The 14,646-nt window shown below is 26.7% G+C and overlaps 1 protein-coding gene across 1 annotated transcript; it reads right to left on the bottom strand.

Annotated features, from left to right (window-relative positions):
- Positions 1–733: 733 nt before the first annotated feature.
- LOC114184077 (uncharacterized) lies at positions 734–10,130 on the bottom strand. Its single transcript, XM_085673087.1, has 3 exons — positions 8,519–10,130; positions 7,634–7,700; positions 734–1,604 (listed from the first exon to the last, which is right to left on the bottom strand). Exon 1 carries the CDS (start codon positions 9,492–9,494, stop codon positions 8,724–8,726), a length of 771 nt encoding a protein of 256 aa, XP_085529213.1. The 5' UTR covers positions 9,495–10,130; the 3' UTR covers positions 734–1,604; positions 7,634–7,700; positions 8,519–8,723.
- Between the last annotated feature and the right edge of the window lie 4,516 nt (positions 10,131–14,646).

Here is a 14,646-nt window from a genome sequence, read left to right as displayed (position 1 = left end):
GTAGGAATGAGTGATGAAACTGAAGCAGAACACTTTGCAATGGCATAAAGTTCGAAAAGGATACCATTAATCATTCTAAACTTTTTTTCCTTCTTTTCCGTTATTATTACCAATTATTTCACCAAGAAAAGGGTGTGAGAATGCAGAATGCACAGTGTAATGTGCTACACTTTTGGGGTTAAAATCTTTCTAAGCATTTTATGAAATTAATCGATTCATCATATTATGTTAATTTATGAATAAATTGTAAAGTAGTAATAATTAAAATATATTGTTGACAGTGAGTGAAATGCATTGTTTGTTGGCTATATATGGTAACTATTATGAAGTAAAAGGTGGTGTTGAATAAAAAAAATGAAACAAAGTATAGAAGTTACACGTGAGTTTTGGTGGACCCATGTTCAAAAGAAGGGCAAAACAGTAACAAAGGTAAAAATATGTGTGTGGTAGTGAATAAAGTAGTGTGGTCACAAGAAGAGTGCCTGAAAGTGAAGTTTTATAGAGTGTCCAATCGAATCATCGTTGTTCTTAACTGTTCTTATATACTAATTGGATTCCAATGATTTATCTTTTACGATGTTAGATTTAGACTGCACACAAATCTGCTACAGATTCACGTTAGATTTGGTTTCAACCCATGACAGAATAAGAGCCAATAGAAACACGAACTCTCAATATATTTTAGGATCTATGTTCGAAAAAGCTAATAAGAAAATGCAAGATGTACCAGAAATACAATATATAAGAGAAATTTTATTTTGTAAAACTTAAATAAGAATCAATTTTTACTTTACATTATAGTATAGGATCAATTCCTTGTTTTCTTTTTCTGGAATCGATATATCAAAATATATGTGTATGAATCAGTTCCATACTTATCAAGATCAATTTCATCTGGTCTCATGGTTTGCTTTCCCTCATCGTCCACATAACAGGTTCAATTGGAATAATAATGTAAAAAGCTCTTTCTTCCTTTTAAATATGACTATCTTTCCATGATGTTCCTCCATTTGGACAATTTTTCTTTAGATGCCTAGATTTTCCACATTTCCAATATATTACTTTTTTCTTGTAGTTCTTGTTCACATGTGTTCCACTCCTAACGGTGATTATAGAGTTAGTTGACATGTTTTCATCACTTTTCATCCTCCTTTCTTCAAAATAAATCTTACAAGCAACTTCATTAACGGTCAAGGTTTTCTTTTCATACATCAAGACTGGCTTGATAAGCTCGTAAGAAGACGGAAGAGACCAAATGAGCCTTAGAGCTACATCTTCTTCTTCAATCTTATCTCCAATCATCTCTAGTTTAGAGACAATTGCTAAGATGATTAGAGATTTTTGTATCATCACTCATGCGTAGGTTATGAAACTTCTCTAACAACAACCGATTTGAGATGCTCTTTGCCTGATATAAGCCTTCAAGTCCCACTTCTCTTCCTCCAATTTAGAAGTTTTTCCTTTTAAAGTCTTGTGCAATCCAGAATTGTATCAACACATATTTGACTTGAGTTTGCCACAAGCCAAAGTTGATCCTTCCATTAAATTTATCCATGTCACACTTGACCGCCCTTGCAAATATCATTGCAACCAAGGATGATTCTCTAGCAAGGAATTAATAATTTTGATGTTAAGAAAAAATCCTACCCAACCAAAGACTCTTGATACCACTTGTTGGTAAAAATCAATGTTTCCTACTCAATCACTCCACAAACAAATAAATATAAGCAACACAATCAACACAAGAACAAAATGTAAAAATTTCAAATACAGAGAAAAACCACTAAAAAAATAATAGGTTAAAATACTCCCTTCATCCATGTTTTTGTTGAAAAATCTCAAATAGGTCCTAAGATTTTTTTTAGTCTCAATTAGGTCCATATTTTTGAAAATGTGTAACAATTAGGCCCATTCCGTTAGTATGATATTAACGGTGTTAAGGATATGCCACGTGTCAACTCCACATTTTTTTGATTTTTTTATAATTTTTTATAATTTTTTTTTTAATTCTTTTTTAATTTTTTATTTTTTTTTGAAAATTATTCATGCCACGTGTCACGTCAATATTGTGCCACGTGTCACATCAGTAAGGTGACACGTGTCAAATTATTATCTGAATCTCAATTTGGTCCATATATTTGTTATTTTTATTACATTTCAGTCCATTTTTTAAAAAAATTTTAAATATATTTATTTTAACCTTTTACAAAATTGTTTTAAAATTTTATATTTAAATTTATAAATTTTTTATTTTTAAACCAACTCTAACATTTGTATATAAATTATTTAAAACAATTTTGTAACAAGTTAAAATAAATATTTTAAAATTTTAAAACAAAATATAAAATAAAATTAATATTATTAAAATTGTTTAATAAAAATATCATTATAAAATTTATATAAAAGTTAAATTTGATCTCAATTTGGAGAAGATGAAATTGAAAATTAAAAAAAAATGGACTAAAATATAATTAAAATAACAAATATATGGACCAAATTGAGATTCAAACAATGACTTGACACGTGTCACCTTACTGACTTGACACGTGGCACAATATTGATGTGACACGTGACATGAATAATTTTCAAAAAAAAAATTAAAAAATTAAAAAAATAAAAAATTCAATATAAAACTTCAAAAAAATGAGGAGCTGACACGTGGCATGTCCTTAATACCGTTAACATCATATTAACGAAATGGGCCTAATTGTTACACATTTTCAAAAATATGGATCTAATTGAGACTAAAAAAAATCTTAGGACCTATTTGAGATTTTTCAACAAAAATATAGACTAAAAGAGTATTTTAACCAAAATAATAATATGTGAAAATTCTTACAACACAGACAAAACTCCCAAACTTCCTAATTACATTCTCAAAGTAACAATTTAACCTAAATTTCACCGTATTTCACTACAAGAAAAGAAAAAAAAGTCAAATAAACTTAAAATGTTTTAAGTAAGAAACATCCTTAGTATACAATAAATTTATTAAATAACCACACACCTATTCTAAGACATACCCTAATGATATGGACTTAAAAAATATATTCATCAATCCAATAGTTACCATCCAAGCAAATATAATTACACTTATATTAGTTTATAATAGATTAAGTAAAATATGCTTAGGATGTAAAAATAAAAAATATCAGTGCAATGATACAGGAGGAAAAGTCAAAGAGGACATGTACTGTATTATTCATTTATTAATGGTACATTATGGATGTTACCCATCCTAATTTATAAAACTGCATCAATATAAAGAGAGACAGGATCACAACATGATTGTGAAAAGCAAGACCCAAGATGAAAGATGGACTAAGAATATTTGTACAGGTTGGAATAATTTTTTCTTTACATAACAACACAAAAGAGATTTTTTATGACTTTCATAAATTCCATATTTTATATGCATACATTAATTTTTCTTTTCATCACTGTGTTTAAGCATATTAGTCTTTCTTATCAAACTTTAAGTCAAGTAATTATGTTATTGATTTAGAATGAAATTATTTTGTGATTATTAACTTCACATTATGCTTACATCCTTAGCAATATGAAATGGAGACAGAAGAGTTCTATGTACTGTGTCTGTTGTACTCAGCATATGAATAAGATATCACATGCTGTTGGTCTTAGACTTGGGTGACAATAGTTTATGACCTGTTAGTGTCAAGAATTTGGATCGAAGAAGATAGATACATGCATTGTTTTCTTTTGTCCAACCATTTTTTTTTTCAACCAATATTTTAGTATCAAAGAGTAATTTTTGTTACTAATCCTAAATCAAAAAGTAATTTTTTTTGTGATATTATGACTGCAATTATATTGATTTCAATAAATTCACATATATCAAATACTCAATTAGATAATATACGAATAAAAATATATAATATAAACTTTTGAATTTCATTTGTATTTTAGTTTAATCAGTAATTTTGTTTTTATATATATTTAGACTTTTAATTTAATATTGTGGTCTTTATATTTATTTTTATTCGATGAAGTCTATCTTTCGTAAAAGAAATTAATATGATTTTTTTTTTTGTTAGATTAATGTTAACATCCTTTAAAAAAGTATAATTTGTCAAAATCCATAATTTTGTCACATGGTACTTTTAAATGGAAAATGTCATAAATTTTAGACTTAGATTTATATGTGTAACACTCTTAAAGTTAACGTCAATTTAATTTAAATATCAATAATAACTTTTTTTTACAAAAAAAATAAATATATTTTAATAAATAATTAAAAATAATAATAATAAAAGACGAGCCAAAAACCTAAATATATAAATTAAATTATTAATTAAATTTTTGTATTTGATGTTGATAAGAGGTTTTCGTTACCAGCACGGTAGGGCACACTATACTCTTCAAGTCATGTGTTTGTCTGAACTACCTGCATACCCATCACATCATATACATTGCTTACTATTTTTGTTCCTATTTTGATTGTATAATTTACTCATTTTGTGAACAAACAAAAAAAAAAAATCAAGTATTTATATCCTTATTAATATTCTCCGATTTAAATTCCGAATACATAAATATTTTAAATATTTTTGGAAGGGATTTTGTTGTTAAAGATAATTCTGTATAATTAGAATAGTATTGATACAGAATAGGTATGGTTTATACAAGAAAAAAAAATTAATATGCACATGGAAAAACATTCAACTTGCACCGACTTAAATTACACATATCTTTCGTCCACATGTACAGTGCTACCAATTTTAGAGGAAACAATAAATTATTTTGCATTTCATTTTATATAAGCTAATTCAGTAGATAAATTTTATAGAACGTGATAGCTATCTATCAATATATACCAGATATTTATATGAATTTTTTATTAATAAAAACAATATTTTAATATGGGATATATTATGAATTTTTATTTTTATTTTTAACTTTAGAAATATGACATATGTATTAAAACATTTTTTATTAAGAAAATATTTATATAATTTTTTTCTTAGGATGATAATAATAATAATAAGAATAATAGGTTAAATATGTTTTTGGTCCTTTCAGTAAATTTGGAATTATTCCATTCCAAAATTTTGGACCAATTTAGTCCTTCATTTTTCAAAATATGTAAATTTAGTCATTTTAATCAAATTTTATTAAATTTATTTGACATTTTAAACGTGTTTCATAATAATATTTGACTTAACATTAAAAAAATGTGTCAAACAATATAAAGAACATCAAATACAATCATGAAATATGTACCAAACATCAAATTCACGTATTTTGTTAGGATTATATTGGTCCAAAATTTCGAAATTATCTAATTTTAAAATTTATATTTAACCCATAATAATAATAATAATAATAATAATAATAATAATAATAATAATAATAATAATAATAATAATAATAATAATCCTGAAGTAAAAAAAAAATGTAATGGAAGTGACCTGCAAAACTGAACTGTCAATATAAGTTGATGCCTTCCTCATAAGTTTTCCGGTAATCAGGTGTAGTTTTAGTTTTTTCTCCTTTTTGTTTGAGAGTTTTTAATTAAGTATATTATGATTAATTTTATTTTAGTTAAAATTCTTAAAATTGAACTTTTACAAAACAAAATATCAAACTGAATTGTTAAAATTATTTTAATTCACTAAAAAACCAATTGTATCGTTTTCTTTTTCAATCTAAAATTTTTCATTGTGATACTTAAAGTATTTATTTTTTAAGATATTGGTCCTTGCATCAATTCAATGTACTAATTTGCTAATATGATAAATTTAATAATGCAACACTACGTTCACACTATATATACGTATATTTTCATGTAAATAGGAATGAATATTATTAGTGTAAATTTTTTTAAAATAATAGTGTCATCCAAGAGAAAATTTTGATCTAAGCCGAATTTGTATTTAGGTTTCAATATGTATATAAAAGAAAGATAGTAACATCAAATTTACAACATTATAAACCAACAAAGTTAATGGTCTGAAAAAGTTTTGCACTGAAGTCATATGTATACAAAAGAAATATAGTAAAGATCAAATTTACAAAAAAATTGAAATAACAAAATTAATGGTCTGAAAAAGCTTTGCACACACAATTCTAAATATACTATATTTAAATATAATATTAAATTACAAAAATGTTAAATATAAAAGCAACTTTTTAAAAATTTGATGTTAAATTAAGTTAAACCGGGATCTATGATTTTTTTTTAATTGATAATGACTTTTAAAATAATGTTCATATTTAACTTTCCTCTTTTGATGTTGATTTTTTACAAAGAGGATACAGAGAGACGCAATAATAAAATATGAGTTGAATTCATATATAAGAATCGATATTATATCAAATTCAAAACCTTAAATAATGAAATTATACATTTTATTTTCGATCCTAAATCTTAAATCTTAATTTCTAAACCATTTACTAATTTTCATAAATTTTAAATTTAAATTTCTTAATTTTTTTAATGTCTTTCTGTTAATTTAAACAACCTCACATGCACTTCACTTTTCTTCTAAATTTACTTTTTAAAATCCATCTTCAAACCCAAATAGAAAGATTAGATTTTCAATTTTTTTTGAAAATCATTTACTAAATTTTATAAATTTTTAATTTTTTTAAAACTATTTTTTTTTTAATCCAATCAATCTCACATACACTTCGTTTTCCTTCTAAATTTACTTTTCAAAATCCATCTTTAAGTTCAAACAGCCAGATTAGATTTTCAACAATATTTCATTAAAAATTGTTTTTTTTACTTCTAAAAATGTTTTATAAAAGCCAGAAACAAATTTTAAAACGTAAAAATAGAAAAGGTTAAAGATCGAAGAAAAAAATGTAAGTGAAACAAAATAAAAATAAGTTAGAAACATTTTAGTTTTATTATAATCGAAAAATTATTTATGAAGAAAATGAAGAAAGTTTGTATGAAAGAAGTATTTATATAAGATGTGATTTCCACCGTCCATGTTTTGTCATTGCAACCTTCATTTCAAAGTGTCACATGATTGATGGTTTTGGGCAAGAAAGTGTGTGCAATTCGCATCTCCATTTCTTTTACTTCTTTTCACAATCTGATATGACTTCTACCTTCCACTGCTACAAATCCTTTCATTACTTTTCCACACACATCAATCATCCTTCTCTTATTATCATAAATCATCTTCATTTACTTTTCATTTTTCTAATTCAATTTTAAACTTTTTGTAAATTTAACATTTTTAAATTTCATTTTTATTAAATTTGTTTATTAAATACTAAATTTTAATCTATTTTAGTTTGTAACATTACTTACCTGCATTCAAAATGTGTTGAAAATAAATTATGAACTTTTTCAAAGAATAAAACAGTCAGATAAAAAAAAAACAATAATACTATGACTCTTATCTTTTATTTTTAGATATAATTTAATATGACTTATTGATTAATTTATTATTATATTTTTTTAAAAAAATTAATAATACATATAAATTACGTCACGTCAAAAAATAAATAATAAGAATAAAAATTGAATCTGAAAATATCATTTTCCAAAAAAATAACACAACCTTATTATAAGTCATGAAATTTTTGAAAGTAACAGGTAATTGTGCAGATTGACGAAGAATAATGATGGTATGAAGTGACTTGAAAATGAACGTACCTAGTTGATTGAAAGCACATTGTTGAATAAACTTTTGAACCAAAGTTTGAGTAGCGCAGAATTTGTCCTTGCAAGGAAAAAGGAAAGGATAAAAATCACATCTTTTCTATTTGTCCATTTTCATGCTTCTTTATTCCATCTATCAACTTTTCTTTACAACTATGTCTCAAGCTTTTTTTTTTTTTTGCCTTTTTCTTCTTCTTATTCTTCTTGTCTTTACTCCTTCAACACCTCTTATTATTAAGGGTTAACCTTTTTCTCTTTTCTTCAACAAATTAATATCTTCAAAACAAAAATAGTTGAAGATTTCTTCGGAAGAATGTTTGTGTAGTTGGTTCCTTAAAGTTCAAGGTACTTACTACTTTTTAAACATGAAGTAATGCCTTATTTTGTTGGGAATTGAAGTTCAATTTGACTTATTTGAAGCCACCCAAAAAGCATCCAATAGGGGATTTAACTTGTAAATTAAACTTCGAACAATCATCATGAAAAATTTAGTCAGAAAGCATTATTATTGAAAATAATGAATCCATGCAACACCAACAACAACAACTGAATGCAGAAGAGAAACACGTCGTGTTCATTTGAAAGAATTATTGATTTTGATTAAGACTAATCTTAAGATGAAGGATATTTTATCCAAATAAATAAGATTGGGTTTTAAACATAGATTTACTTTGAACGTAAATTTTGTAGAATCTGACGTGACTGAATGAGACAATGCATGATTAATTTTTCCATTTAGGCTCTTATCGATGTAGAGAAAGAGAGATGCAGGGTAACAGAGGAAGAAGAGATACTAAAATGAAAGTCAATGTATTTACACATAGTCCAAAGAACAAAAGTAGAGGAACAACAAGGTACAGCCACGAAAACAACAGTTACCTGTCATTTTGTGCCCCAAAACATGTGCTTGCATTATATCATTCTTGTCCATCACCTTCACACGCATCTCTCTTTGTACCACTTTGTCTTCACGATGCAAAACCATTCACCATTCAAAGTTTTACCTATACCTCATTTTTTTTTTCTAGTTCACATGGTAACTGGTAAACCTAAGAAAAAACAACATAGACCGACCCCAAGAAAACTAATGCTGCCTCTTGCTCTTGTCTCTATTGCCGGAGAAGATTGAAGCCAAACCAAATAGGTTTGCAGGAGGAACATTCAGGACAGGATTCACTCTAACACTGCTACCATAGGATCCATGATTCTTGTAACTCAACGGAGGTTTTTGATAATAACCCACGTAGGGGTGAGTCAACCTTGTGGAAGAATGTTTCTGGGAATTTGGCTTAACATTCACAACACCCTCCTTTGAGAGTGGATTATTCCTCTTAACACTCGGTGTTGATGACCCAGTTGAATTGCTTCTCGATAGAAGTGGCAAGGGACAGAAGCTCCTTCTGTGTCCATTTCCACAGCTGCTACTTCTTTTGAAGATCCAGAAGGACTTGGAACTTTGCTTCTCGTACACTTCATCGTTCAAACACTTGCTTTCTTTGGGGTTCTCTTTCTTTGAGATAGTGTTAGGTGGAGCATAAGCAGCATAAGGAGGAGGCAATGGAGGATTATTCTTCGGTGCCGATTGCACCGTTTGCTTTGCAGGAACGTTCTTTCTCTTCACCTCAGTGGGAAGGATCCTCCCGTGTGAGAAAAGTTCATCAGCTGAAGATGACTCAAGCTCGAAGCTCTCACTCACGTAAAAATCAAAATCAATGCCGGAATTCAAATTTGATCTGAAAGGGAGTTGCTCAACGGGAATGACATCAGAGTGGGAAAAGTCGTGTGAGAATGAGATTCTTGGACTGACGGAAGAGGAAGAAACTCCGCAGTTTTCTGAGCAAAGATCAACGGCCATTTGGTTGAAAAAAAAGTTTGGAAGGTGGAAGAAGGGTGAAAGGGTGAGAGGGTAAAGGAAAAAAAGGAAAGTGTTTGATAAGAGAAAGAGGAGAGTACAGCAGAGGATTTAAATGGTTGGAAAAGTTAGCAGAGCAGTGAATTTGATTGATTCAAACCTAACAAGGAATGCAATAAAAGAAGCATCTAAGAGTGAAATGAAAAAGAATGCCATAAAGAGGGGTTTGAATTATTAAAAAAGGTAGGAGGATGTTGAGTTTGCAACTTTACTGAGTGGTCCAAAGTGGACAAAACGGGATCAGAGGGATGGCTAAAAGAGGATATGCCTTCTGGTTTTTGTTTCAAGTGAAGCAAAGTTTGAAACTTTTTTTTTGATGAAGGAACGTGCAGAGAGTGTTTGTGTTGTGTTGTGAGCTAAAAGCCGGCTTCAGTTGAAACTTGAAACTGGTTAACCAGTTTTAAATGTGAAATTAAGTAGCGAGTAGAGAGAAAGAAGGAATAAATTATGCAGAAAAATGATAGAGTTATGCAGAAAAAATGATAAAATTATGCAGAATAACATAGCTATTGCCGCACCTACAAAGAAACAAAACCAGAAAGATGCCAACGCATGAGTTTGTACTCCATTTGGTACTCAATCATAGACACACCAATTTTATTATGCAGGCAATTATGCATTTTATTCAATACACACACAGCTTTAGGGTCTCCTCACTGTTATCTAAAACCAAATCCATAAAGTGTAAACTAAATTACATTTGGCTTTGTTTTGTTTTACATATAATGTCAAAAAGACTGTCCCTGTCATCTGTTAAATCCATCCTATTTTTAATATACACTTGCATCATCATTCATCAATTATATAACCTATTTCTTTTTTCTAATTTTAAATTAACTTAATATACATTTCTGATTATATTAGATAACTGAATTTCATTACGAGGAGAGATAATATGTGACTTCTATATTTACATAATAATTATACATTGATTACTCTTGTTTTGATTTTTTTTTTTTTTATCTTAAAAAGTATCATCTTCTTGCTGGTTGAAGAATAGGTTAATTTCTAAAGATTTAGATATGTGTAATTCAATTGAATTTTAATCGGTTGCATTTTCGTTATTTATTTTGAGTTAATGAAGAATAATTTGCAAATTATGGATAAACTAGCAAAGATAAATACATGTCAGATATTAAATAAATAATTCAATTTAAGTACATTAATTAATAAGCAAAAGACTACAACAATCTAAATATAAATTGAAAAAGAATGTTAACTTTTATGATAATCATTTAAAAATATGTCTAAAATTAAATATAATTAACTAATATTATAAAAATTTATTAAAATATTTTTGAAATGAAAAAAAAAACCCTAAATTTTGTACCTTTAGCAGGTTCCTAAAACGACAGGGGAACACGCCGTGGTGTTTCCGTAACTACGGCAGAAGTAATCATGCAATGCAATTTTCACCCTCTAATTTTTTTAATTACATCAAACCAAAATCATAAACACGATAATTATTTCATATTTAAGTTTAAAAATAATTAATACACGTTTTCTACTTTTTTTTTTAAATTAAAAGATTAATATATTATGAAAATAGACATCCTAACAGCCTACTCTATCCGTTCAAATGTTTAGATTTTTAAAATTAGAAAGGAGTTGAATTGCATTTAATTAAAGTTGTATATATAGTAATGAAGAAGAAAAAAATTGCATATCTTTTTTTCTTTCTATTTTATTACATTCATGATTACAATATGTGCAGTTAAGCTACATAGAAGTGTTTGACAAGTGTTTTTGGTTAGTTGAAAATTGTAATTGCAATTCAATGAAATGTTGAGGTGTTGTTAGATATTCTATAGATCATAGAGGTATGTGGAACTACACATTCTACAAGTAATAAAGTCTTTTATTAATTACTTTCGTGTCTTGTAAGAAACCCTAAACCATTGATAAATATAGATTTAAGGAGAACTACTACTCAACCTTGCACATTTTTTTAACAAAAAATATTTTCTTTTTTCTATTCTCAAAAAGTTTTTTTTTTTTTTGTGTGTGTTAATTATATTATTACTTGTTTGAAAGCTAGTTAGTAATATAAGGTTTAAGTATTTTTCATATAATATAAATTTAGACATTCTCTCTAAGCATCTTTCTGATTCAAATATGACTCAAATAGAGATTCTTTCGAATATTATAGTGATTCAAAATTTGTATATTTGTGAACCTTAGTTTAGTATAGAGATATCCTAGTTTCAATGAACATTTAAATCATACATATAGATTTAGATCTTAAGTGGTAAGAAACTTGGAGAGGAATTTTATTTTACATTTAACACATTTATGTATTTGAATAGAATACACTGAATTTACTTTGATTTCTGAAACCTAAAATTGCTAACCAGAAGAGTTTAGAATCTGTTAGATATTAATCTTTTTTATTAGAACATATAATATATATTATTGATTTATGAAAACTAGGATATAATATATATATATTTATGAAAACATAAAGATATATTCCTTGTTGAATATCTTTTATGTTGAACTCATGTGTTGATCTATAAGTAATGAAATGGTTACGATTTTATATTAAGACTCATTTATGATTGATTTATATATAATTATTAATATTATCTTATCATTTTTTATTTATGTAAAAATATAATGTGATTATATTTATTATATGAGTGAATCCATAGTAAAGTTTATTGCATAGTTAATGAATATATATACTTTATATATATTTCTTTTTAAAATGATAATGATTTTGTAAACTCTTTATTTTTGTAACATTACAACATTTTTATGAATACATGTATTACTTAAGGAGGTATACATAAATCATCTTTGCGTTAATTTTATTAATTTGTAATTATCCTAACTCTCCGATATTTATAGAGGTAAAAAAGCAAGGAAGATATTATTACATTACGAATTGTTTGATTTTTATTTGTATTTAAAATTTTTTAGATGCAGATATTTTGACACCACATCTTTTTTTATTATTATTTAACATTATCGTTTATTATTATTCACTTTCTCTTTCTTCTAGAGATATGAAATTAACTTTTATTAAGACAATTTTATAAAACAATTTTATTTTTATAAGAGTTGTTAAATAATCAATGATATAAAAAACCTTTTTCTTTACAAAAACACTTCTCTATATGTTCAATATTAGATTTAGAATTTGAACATGTACGTCGGTTTTTCAACAAATCTAGGTATGAATTGCTTAATAAAAAAACTATTTATCAAAAACAGTAACATAATTTCCATATTAAGTCACCTAGAAACATTTGTAGGGTGTATCTAATCCATATTTTCACTCTAAATCAAAGTGACATATCACCACCTAACAACCATAGCAAAATTACTTAAACTCTTTATATATTTTTTAGATTTTTATTTTAATTACTTTATACCTTTTTATTTATTGATATTATATTTTTCATACTACAAAGCCCGATGAGACAATCTTAAATAAAAACTTTTTAACCCACATATTAGATTAACATATGCCAATTCAATTAATGTAGAAAACCTTTAAAATCGAGATTGCTCATTCAATTAATGTAGAAAATCTTTAATATGTGGGTTAGACAAAATTTTTTGAATCCACATTTTAAATTAAGAAATGCTAATTCAATTAACAGATTGCTTAGACCGAATTAAAGTTTTTAATATACATAACAAACTAGTAATGACTAAGATAATTGAAAAGGGGTAGTTCGAGTAGCAACTACGAGTAATTCAAGGAGCAACCTAAATAACTTACTAGTTTATTTTAGTGGTTACTAATGCAATAACTTGGTAGATTATTCAAAATAATATACATATTACACTTCAAAGATTAAAACTTTTCAATTCTTGCAGTTATATATTTTTTAAGTTACAAAAATACGACTTTTTTTTTTTCATTTTCTCTTCCTAAAAGTGGTTATAGAAAGTTCTTCTGAATAAGTCTTACTTATATAGTGTTAACAAAACAGTTTCACTGATCAATGAAGATTTGGTCATTGATTGACAAAGTATGCAAACCAAGAACTGATAAATATAATAACCAGTTCATAGGAATTGAAATGCATTTATAAGTCATGAATGAAGTTATGCACATTTGGTAACTAACGAATTTGGATTATGTGCTGGTGGTTTTGTTTTTGCTCTCTCTTCTACTGTGCCTTTATCGTATTTTCATAATAAATTAATTATCACTTATTTTAACGTTTTAAAATATATTAAAAAGATATTTAAAATATTAATACAGTGTATTTTTAATATTCAGTAGAGGATATTATCAAAAGAATTCGTAGAGAATCTGAAGTCTAACTAGCTAGTATTAAATTATGATTATTAATTGGTATAAATATGCAGCTTGATAAGAAGAAACAACTTGGTTATTACAGTTTCTCCTCCTCAATCTCCAACTAAAATCCCTGCTTTCTTTACTCTTCTGACTGGGTCATTGCCCACAGTATGTAATGTCACTTTCATGCACTCTATTACTTTCTTGGGTGAGTCTTCATTTTTGTCTACTTTAGATCATGGTTAGGTTCTTTTGTATAACATCCATTACTCTCTATTCTCTTATAACTAATTGGAGTTTACTCCTATTACAAGGTTTTGGTAAGTTCATTAATTAGTGTGGTTATGAAGGCTAGGCTACCCTTATATAATTGTACTGTAGTAGATATTATTTCAAATCATTTTGGACCATTGGAAAAAAACTTTGCCTCTGTTCCGATCTTCCCACACACGCCAATAATCTTTCTACCACTTCATGTCAAAGAAACTTTCTTGAACCTATTCAAAGTTGCAAATTTCTTGTAATATCGGTCTATAAAATAAGATTTGTCTTTAATGATATATTGTTGCCTCAATTCTCAATTCACAAGTCTGATATCATATTAAAATGTGAATTTTAAATTTATTTTAATCTTATAACATTAAACACTGCTTATAAAATGAAGTTCGTATATTCATTTATATATTATTAATTCGTCTTATTTCTAATCAGATGTTTAACACATTAATAATATTGAGGTGGTTGATCTTGAGTCTTAGAATTAGAAAGTTTTGTTTTTTTTTTGTTTTGTTTTTATCAGTATTAGAAAGTTGGATTACATGATTTTGTTTGATCTTT

The sequence above is a fragment of the Vigna unguiculata genome, chromosome 5, assembly GCF_037176805.1.
Source record: "Vigna unguiculata cultivar grain cowpea cultivar isolate G323 ecotype 2 chromosome 5, ASM3717680v1, whole genome shotgun sequence".
In the NCBI taxonomy this organism is placed as follows: domain Eukaryota; kingdom Viridiplantae; phylum Streptophyta; class Magnoliopsida; order Fabales; family Fabaceae; genus Vigna; species Vigna unguiculata.
The sequence above is the reverse complement of the archived record's forward strand: the minus strand, read 5'-3'. Positions and strand labels throughout refer to the sequence as shown.